This window comes from Squalius cephalus (genome assembly GCF_949319135.1).
Source record: "Squalius cephalus genome assembly, chromosome: 5".
Lineage (NCBI taxonomy): Eukaryota > Metazoa > Chordata > Actinopteri > Cypriniformes > Leuciscidae > Squalius > Squalius cephalus.
In genome coordinates, this window is record NC_137126.1 from 49,646,437 (window position 1) to 49,656,436 (window position 10,000).

Sequence of the window (10,000 nt, forward strand, 5' to 3'; positions counted from 1 at the left end):
GGATGACCAGCTGACCTTCACAGACCACATTTCAAAGACGGCTCGATCGGTCAACGAGGGACGTCTCGTGGTTCCATCACAGAGAGCCACAAAATCACTTTCCAGAACATTCTCATTCACAGTTCCCTGCTGGAGGAATGCTGTCCCCACCCTCAATCCCTGACAACATTCAAAAGACAACTGAAAACCCATCTCGTCCGTGAGCACTAAAGGCGAAACACTACAGGTGAACAGGGTAAAAGTTTTAACTAGCAGATATCACCATGAAACTTTCCCAGTTGATGTTTCTCTACATTAAGATGAGAAAAAAATGTATTACAAGTTTTCTGTAATTTAATGTTTAAATATGCAAATTAGGCAATATCTAATTAAATATGCACTAATTTGCATATATTTAAAAAACGAAATCTGAGTATTGGATAAAGCCAGGTTAAAAATTATTTTTTCATCGTGTTCACATATTAGATGGGAAAAAAATTACAGAGGGATTTATGCATATCTACTTTTGTTATCCTGTAAATCAGAATATACTGTCAATAGCCTTAAAAAAATGATTTTCGCCATGTTTTTTGGAATAACATGTTATATAAATCAGGCTAGGAATAATATATTTACAAATCCCTCTGTAAATGTCTTCATAATATAACTAGGTACAAGACTGGAGAGTTTGGTGTATATCGGTGCTACTGAAGTGGAGATTTCGGACTCGGAGAATGAGAGAAAAGTCATTTTGAGAAAAAGGGCTTTAAAGATTTATCATCAGCCAATGAGATTGCGCATTCAGACCTTTTACTTTCACGATTGGTTGCTGATAAAAAGGAAATGACCATATTTGGATCCGACAGCATTGTATAGGAGAGAGAGAGCTTTCTAACGGTGTGTGAGGTGACAGGGTGACGGCAGCGATCGCGGAGCAGCGTGTTGATTAAGAACGCCAACTTTTGTTGAATTTAGGAGAAATCTACAGACGCAAACAGACAAAGTGTAGTAAAATAAAGACCTAAATGTGTATTTCAGACTTTTTTTCACCACAAGTCTGAAAGAAGACATGTTATTGAAGACAAATATCCAAAAATCTCAAAATTGACCAATAAAAAAAAAAAAAAGTTTTTGCCTGCCGTGTCTCGCATTAACCTCATAAAAATTTTTTTTTTTTTTAAAAACATTTCTTTCCTTTTTCTTTAATCCTCCCTTATCGGGCTAACACTACTCTGAACAATGCCTGAACTTAATTTAGTCCTAAATTGTAAGTCGCTTTGGACAAAAGCGTCTGCTAAATGTAAATGTAACTTTCTGGGCCGGCAAGTTTCAATAACAGAGAAGCCTATGGAGGAGTGAGACAGCTCTCAGATTTAATCAGAAATATCTTCATTTGTGTTCTGAAGATGAACGAAAGTCTGACGGGGTTGAACAACATGACAGAATGACAGAATTTTCATTTCTGGGTGAACTACCCCTTTCATGTAGGGTTGAATTGAATGAATGGCAAGACTCAGCATTTTGTTGGCGTACCCCTTCTGTCACCTCGCGTACCCCAGTTTGGGAAGCACTGATCTAAAGCATGCTGAATGTGAAGGACAGTGTGAGACTGACTGCAACAGGGCCTTGGTCTTCCGGGACGGGTCGTCTGGACGGAAGTTCTTGTATTCGTCCACTTCCTTCTCGATGGACAGCAGCTGGCTCTGCAGTTTCGCACGCAGCGCGGGGAGCGTGTCGCGGATGTGATTGGTCAGTTGCTGCGGAAGAACGACAGAGAGTTGAAGGTTTTATGAAGGAATTTTGGGATATTGCGTAAAAAATAATGAACTTTTCAGTGTGTGTGTGTTACGGTGGTCCAGTAGTGCACAACACAACGCAATTTAAATAGCAAACATAAGTTCACAACACAATGAAATAAAACCAAGTCGTGCCGGAATATCAGTCCAGACTCTTGCAAGTCAAAAAATTAAATAAAATTGTTGCATCAAGGAACATCTAAGGAGTCATATCTGAAGAAAGAAAGACGTGAACATCTTGGATGACGTGGGGAGAGTAAATTATCAGGAAATTTTAATTCTGAAGTGAACCTTTAAGTTCTCGTCTACATCGCCTCACCTGGTTGAGGGTTTTCTGCAGGAACGGCGTTCCCATGCGGTCGGCCAGGTGTCTGTAACTGGGATGAGACAGGAAAAACTTCCTCTCCGCAGCCATAGCCGCGTTAATATCCTTCTTCCCGTCGATGTCCTTCTGACTGCGGTTCACCACACCGATGTAACCTGGACTCAGATACACACATCAGAAGAGAAGAGATGCAGATCACTGAATTTGATGAGAAATGTTTGAGTTCACACTCAGATTGCAGACTTTGGGCCCTATTTTAGCGATCTGAAACGCAAGTATCAAACGTGAAACGCAAATAACTTTGTGGGAAATCTAAATCTAAACGCAAATCTAAAATGTGTTGGTCTGAAGTCGCTTCATTACTCATAGGTGTGGTTTGGGCGTAACATGAAATAAACCAATCAGAGCGACATCTCACATTCCCTTTAAGAGCAGGCGCGCTTGTTCCATGGCGGATTGCTATTATAACGGCGGATTTGCAGGAGCGGTTCACAGCCGAGGAGACCGACGTTCTCGTCAGGGCCGTAAAACACAGAGAAGTGACATTGGGGATGGAGAAACACACCCAGATTAGCTTCGGTTAAACAGGCGTATGATAATTTGGGTAAATGTGTAAGCTAGATTTATGCCTATTTTTTCACATCTTCATGGACACAACAATGATTTCCCTCATGTGGAATATTGTTCCTTGTAATAATGTATGATTTTCTAAAAATGAAAACTGCTGCGTCTGTGTGTAGATGAGAGAAGCAAAGTCAGTGACGTGTTGTGCTCACGCTACGTTGATTATGGCCAAGCATGCGCCCTTAAAATAGCCTCTGAATAACATGTGCAACGCGCCACTGACTTTAGACGAGGTTTCTCCTGGTCAGTGGCGGAATTGTTTTCTGAAACTGCAAAATAGCACCAGGGAACGTTTGCGCGAGCACAAGTTCATTCCCTAGTTTACCGACGTGCGTCTGTGGAGGGAAAAGTCCGCTGTGCGTCGGGTGCAAAATAGGAATGATACATGCGTCGCTGTACAAAGTCAATTCCGCTGGGTGCAAGATAGGGCCCTTTTTTATTTCTGTCACAGTTTGAGACATTCATGCACTTGGCAGACGCTTTGAAAGCGATTCAAGGTAAACATTTGCATTTGATCAGTTCTTGCTCTCCCTGGGAATCGCAGCTTGGCGTTGATTAGCATATGCTACTGTTTGTTACTCTGAGACCTTGTTAATTATTCTAAGAAACTGCTGTATTTATCTATTTCTATGGGTTACAGGGTCCATAAAACGTCTTAAATTCCTTAATGTAAAAATAAGGCCTTAATTAGCATTTAAATGTCCTAAATCTATGTAGCCTTGAGCGTCGATTTAAAAAAGTGACTGAGGTCCTTAGAGGACACAAATATCTGTGTCAAAAAACTCTTAATAAAGCTTAAGTTTGGTCTCATTTTAAAGATCCACTTGGCTCTATAATACAGCAGAAAACAGGAACAAAGCGAGTGTGAAACCTGAGAAAATGGTGCCATCTGGTTAAAAAAATAGTACAAATTTTAATTTTGAAGCCTTGCCAACAGAATGAAAGCCTCTTTACAAATATTGCATCATTTTATAGTTAAATGGCCCTGGGACTAAACAAATCTGTTTCAATCTGTTTCAATGGGGATATTTTTGTCCTCAAGGTCCTGAGTGGAACTATTTTGTGTATAAATAGATAGATTTATATATAGATTAAATGAAATGAAATGAAATAATAGATTTATGAAAGGAAATGCCCTTTAGGACACACAAGGTTTAAAAAAGGTTAATAAAAACATAAATGTTTAATATTACTGTTTGTATTCATGTATTAATCCAGTATTAATATTACAAAATAATTTTTTAGCTATATTTTCTCCTTTTAAAAACTTAATGTTCAGAAATGTGAAAAGCGTCCATTGTTCATTTGTATATCTGTGTTGAGCAGGATTTGATTTTGGTGGAAAGGTCTTGAAAATGGCATGAAACCGTATTAGACTGGATGATGCTGATATGAAGTGCAGATAGAAAAAGAAATACGCCTGGATTAAAAGGTTAAACTCTCATTCCTCATGCTGTCGGATCCTTCTAAAGCATGTTTGCGGTTTTGGGGGCGCGTTTGATGGGAAAACCCGACGTGTGTAAAACTGCTGCGTCAGCACACTGCTTCCCAAGAGCTTCCCATAAATATCCTTTGTTGCCGAGCAAAGAAAGAAAGCAACGTTTTTTCCAGATGTGTCACTGAAATGAAGACTTTCTGATCCTCTCACAGACGTTCCTCCACTAGAGGGAAACCATGAGGCGAGATCTGTTCACTCCTTTCACTTCATCTGCAGTTTACCATGGTAAGTACACTTTTTTACCATGTTCACCAAGTATACTTTTTACTAGTAGTTACTGACCACCCCAAGTCAAATTTGCTGTCACAGATGTTGCTGAAAAAACGTGATTTAGAGTCTTTCTCCACTAGTGTTTACAAAGAAAATAAAAGCCTAATAGTTCATTAAATCATACAAATGTACATTTGAAATGAATTATTGTAAAACAAATAAGTTTAAGTGACCATTAGCCAACATCATTGTTAAATTACTGAAATATTAACATAAAATCTCATGGGTAAATAAATATTTTAGGACAAAAGGAAATACCAAAAGTTCAACAGCTCCTCACTGTAACGGTTTCATCCAATGAGAAGTTATTTAAATATATGTGATCCTGGACCACAAAACCAGTCACATGGGTCACAATTTTGATCACTGAATAAATAATCTTTCCATTGATGTGTGGTTTATTAGGATATGACAATATTTGGTCGAGATACAACTATTGCAAATCTGGAATCTGAGGGTGCAAAAAAATCGAAACATTGAGAAAATCTCCTTTAATGTTGTTCATTTATGTTGGCGATTGTGCTGCATTCACTCACACAAATACATGTTTGATATATTTACTGTAGGAAATTTACTAAATATCTTCATAGAACATAATCTTTACTGAATATCCTCATGATTTTTGGTATAAAAGAAAAATGGATAATTTTGACCCGTACAATGTATTGTTGGATATTGCCACAGATAAACCCGTGCGACTCGAGACTGGATTTGTGATCCAGGGTCATATATTTAATAATAATATTAATAAATAAGCAATGAATTTGTGATATTTATAAATAAAGTCATTTTATTTCTAATGAATGAGGAAAATATTCGACTCTTCATCTATATTTTTTTCTTATTATTAAATCATTAATTAATTAATTTAAAAAAATGTTTTTTCATTTTTATTAAATTACCTATTTAATTATAAGCACTTTTGAAAATAATTACAAATCAATTGTCAAAAAAAAAGAAGTAATGTTTCCAAACACAAGCGTATATAAAGTAATAAAGGGAGCAAAGAAACACTTTCCTTCAGTGTTTTCAGTCTCTGAATGTTTGACGATCTTTCTCAGCATTATCGGTTTATATACAGAACCCGTTCGATGGTTGTGTTTTGTGTGTGACTGTATTTGAATCGTTGAAAAGAGAATCACGATTTCAGGACGTGTGTTGATAGATGTGATGAGGATGTAATCCGGGCGATCGCCTCACCTCGCCTCAGCGGCAGGAGCTTGTTTTCCAGGATATCCCGAGCGTCGGTCCCTTCATCCATCAGATCGAGTTTAGTGATGACGCCGATAGTCCGCTGACCTGCTCACACACACACACACAGAACGCATGAGAACACACACAACTGATATTTCACAGTCCCTTTAAGGCAAGTTGTGATTGGCTCTTTTATTTAGAAGGCGGGACTTATTCCGCCATATTGTGCATGTTTGTATATGTAAAGTATTTTCCCCCCAATAAACCTGAAAATATCACACATCGCAAACAGAAGTTAAAGCTGCACCAGTTATTTCTGTTAATAATTGCTGAACACTTCACATTTAGGAGAATATTTCCTTTAAAATTAGAGATGCGCGATATATCGGGCACCATATCGGTATCGGCCGATATATGTTCATTTTTAATGTTATCGTTATCGGGCCGATAAGAAAATTTGTAAGATATTTTAAAGCTGATAAATAATGTATTATTTCCTTCAGCTGAGACTCTTCAGATGCGCACTGTTCAACATGATGGTTTTGAATTGCTTGAAATATGATTGAAATCACTTTAAAAAAATAAAGTGATAAAGATAAAGATAAAATCTGTCATATCGGCTACAAAATTATCATGAGAACATTATAATTGTGTGTTTGGGACATGGATTTTAATGGTGAGACTTTTGTTTTTATAATCAGGCTCTCAAAAATTATATAAAAATGTGGATTTAGATTTATCGGCCGATCTATCGGTTATCGGCTTCCAGATATAAAGAATTATCGGTTATCGGATCGGTCAAAATTTTCATATCGGTGCATCCCTAATTTAAAGTCAAAGCCTGTTCACAAGTTCATGAAGATAGTTGAGTTTCTGGTAACTCTTTACATTAAGGTTTCATTTGTAAACATTAGTAAACTGCGCTAGTTATCATTTACTCTTTCCATGCCCGCGTTTTTTGTTTTTAAGTTGCTAGTCACTGCCGGCATTTTTGATCATTTTCACAAAACTTCCATATCCCCCAGAATATTTAGTTGTATGAATATCTGAACATGCAATATGTCAAACTAAATTATTTATTTTACTACATCAAGTTAAGCTAAATGAAGATGGGAAATTTTGCCTTAAATAAAATAGTTTTTCAATAGTATTTCAGTTAGCGTTTACTTTATCTCATGTAACAATTTTTTTTGTGTGTGTGTGTTGTTTTAAAAACCCTTATATATGGGTTACATAAACCCTTTTTTATAAAATGTAAGCAAAACGAATGAAGCGCTTGAGCTTTTCCAGAATGCCAGGATTAATCTGCATGATGTGCTGAGGTGCGCACACACACCCTGCGGGTCGACTTCTTTGGCGATCTTCAGCGCGTCCGAGTTGGCGAGGTCAGAGTTGGCGGGCGAGACGGCGAGCAGAAGACAGTTGTCTTTGGTCACGAACTGCATCAGCATTTCTCTGATCTGCTGCTCGATGTCTATCGGCTGATCTCCCACCGGGACTTTAGTCATTCCCGGCAGATCCACCAGCGTCAGGTTCAGCACTGCAGGAGAAACACACACACACACACACTCCAGACTAGCCCAAACACTCAGATTCTGCGATATGATGAATATTAAGAGCTGTAATCTGACCGTTGGGCGAATAGACCCGCAGGTTGATGGGCACGGGTGAGATGCCTTTATTCTGTCCCGTGACCCGATCCGTCTCCGCCTCGATCTCCTGACGCACCTCATCGAAATCCGTGAACTTCTTCCCCTTACAGTGAAGAAACTCGGCGTATTCTGAGAGGAGACAGACACGCACATCATTACACAACATAAACTAAAGCCTGCAATTATAGTGAGAAACATCAATGCTTTTGAAATATACGTTTTTTGACTAAATATATATGTAAAAAGCATCATTTTAGCATCATATTTGATCCACCAGGCTTTTATGGCCATATATACGGAGGAAAAACAGCGCGGTTTTGCCCAAACTGAGCAAAAATATGAAATTTGCTGCAGATGCTGATATTTATATGACAAAAAATAAGATGAAATTCTGATGCTTGTAATGTAAAATATGAGCCATAAAAGCCAGGTCATGTTTGTAAATGAGAAGTGGTTTACCTGGATAAATAAAGGTAAAAATCAATGAGATCTTTATAACAGTTTAACAGATACTTGCATAAAATGCACATAAATATGCAAAAATGCATATAAATGCATTGCATTATATGTTTTAAAACTACAGAGCTTTGATCATAAAACTAAGCATTTAAATATCATCGTACTAAGACATATTATTGGCAGATATTGACATTTATATGACACAAAATAAGATGAAACTCTGATGCTTGTAATGTAAATCAATGAAATCTTTATAACAGTATTAGATACTGATATAAAATGCATATAAATATCAATATCTGCCAATTATATGTCTTAGTAAGATGATATTTAAATGCTTAGTTGCCTTTCGAGGGAACGCGCTCTGCGTCGATGACGACACTTTGGAGTAGACAGAAGAGTTTAAAGGGTTAAAATCAAATATCAACACTCCACTAGAGGGCAGTGTTTCTGAAAGCTTTGTTCTGTTTCTGCAGTCAAACCTGATCCCAGACCAGTCGGCCCGCTGAAGGCGATGGTGCTGTAATGTAAACCTGCTGTTGCTAGGCGACCGGACTCACCTGTGGGGCAGTTGATGAGCTGGAGGACGAGCGGACGGCGGGTGACGATGCCAGAGCCGCGCGGGAGGAAGTCCCTGAGACACAGAGCAGAGTTAGAGATGCTCAGACACACACATCATTCTACACTCTTCTATACAAAACTCTAGGGTTCAGCTTTAAAGAACCAGATAGGTTCTGTATAAGGAGAAATGTCTTATATGATTGCATAATACTTCAATCTTTTCTAGTGATAACGTATGTTTACGAGCCGATTAATTCATAAACTGTGATTAAAAATAAAAAAGATTATTTCATTCAAACTGAATACATATGATCCAGTATATGAAGTGCATGACTTTCCCTGAACATGAAGTGCATGAACCTTTAAGGTTCTAATATAGAATATTTTCTTGTAAGAGAGAAAAATTCAACTACAGTAAAGATGCTGAAACTAAATCATGTGATGACAGATCAATAATGTTTATTGTGCATTGCAAAGTAAATGTTAAAATAGAACATGCAATCAAATTGCATTATAAATTTTTAGAGCAGTTCACAGTGCATGTTCATTAATACTACAATAGCATGATTATTTCTACTAAAATTCGACCAAAATTCAGTTTAATTAAAATTTGATGCATTTTTAATCCTTTGAAATATTGTGCATAAATAATGTGATGTGCAGCATCTTACTTGCATCAAATAATATAATAATAAATAAATATAGTTTAGCATGCATCGCAAAGGAAATGTTAAAATAGAACATGCAATCAGAATACATTATAAATTTTAATAACAGTTACACTGCATGTTCATTACAATATCTTGATTATTTCTACCATAATTGTGTTTAATTAAAATTTGAATATTTTTGAATCCTTTGCTCTGAGAACATGAAGAATTTGTGGAACCATTTTTGTTGCCGGCACAAATATTGTGTGTAAATACTATGATGTGCAGAAAATCATATATTGTTTAGTGTGCATTGCAAAAGATGCTGAAACTAAATCATGTGATGACAGATCAATAATGTTTATTGTGCATTGCAAAATAAATAGAACATGCAATCAAATTGCATTTTAAATTTTAATAGCAGTTCACAGTGCATGTTCATTAATACTACAATAGCATGATTATTTCTACTAAAATTCTACCAAAATTCGGTTTAATAAAAATTTGATGTATTTTTCATCCTTTGAAATATTGTGTGTAAATACTGTGATGTGCAGCATCTTACTTACATCAAATAATATAATAATAAATAAATATTTAGTGTGCATCGCAAAGGAAATGTTAAAATAGAATCTGCCATCAAATTACATTTTAGATTTTAATAACAGTCACACTGCATGGTCATTACAATATCTTCATTATTTCGACCAAAATTGTGTTTAATTAAAATTGTATGCATTTTTGAATTCTTTGCTCTGAGAACATGAAGAATTTGTGGAACCAGTTTTGTTACCGGCACAAATATTGTGTGTAAATACTGTGATGTGCAGCAAATCATATAATAATAAATAAATATAGTTTAGTGTGCATTGCAAAAGAAATGTTAAAACAAAACATGAATTTAATTGCAACCCTAAATGTTAATATCTGCCACATTGCATGTTCATTAACATTACATTATAATAGTTTGCTTATTTTTAGTTTTTTAATAA

The 10,000-nt window shown here is 36.4% G+C and overlaps 1 protein-coding gene across 17 annotated transcripts in view; it reads right to left on the reverse strand.

Moving 5' to 3' along the window:
- The window catches only part of dnm1a (dynamin 1a), a gene marked incomplete at its 3' end in the record, with an annotated part of 107,158 nt that overhangs the window by 71,922 nt on the left and 25,236 nt on the right, over positions 1-10,000 (reverse strand). For all 17 annotated transcript variants that reach the window (XR_013821295.1, XR_013821296.1, XR_013821297.1 and 14 more), the window contains exons 2-7: positions 8,358-8,431; positions 7,318-7,467; positions 7,023-7,226; positions 5,693-5,791; positions 2,095-2,255; positions 1,594-1,736 (exon numbers count right to left, since the gene is read on the reverse strand). Coding sequence is in view for 9 of the 17 variants with exons in the window: in XM_079871907.1 (XP_079728033.1) it covers positions 1,594-1,736; positions 2,095-2,255; positions 5,693-5,791; positions 7,023-7,226; positions 7,318-7,467; positions 8,358-8,431 (831 nt within the window). The remainder of the gene's footprint in view (positions 1-1,593; positions 1,737-2,094; positions 2,256-5,692; positions 5,792-7,022; positions 7,227-7,317; positions 7,468-8,357; positions 8,432-10,000) is intronic.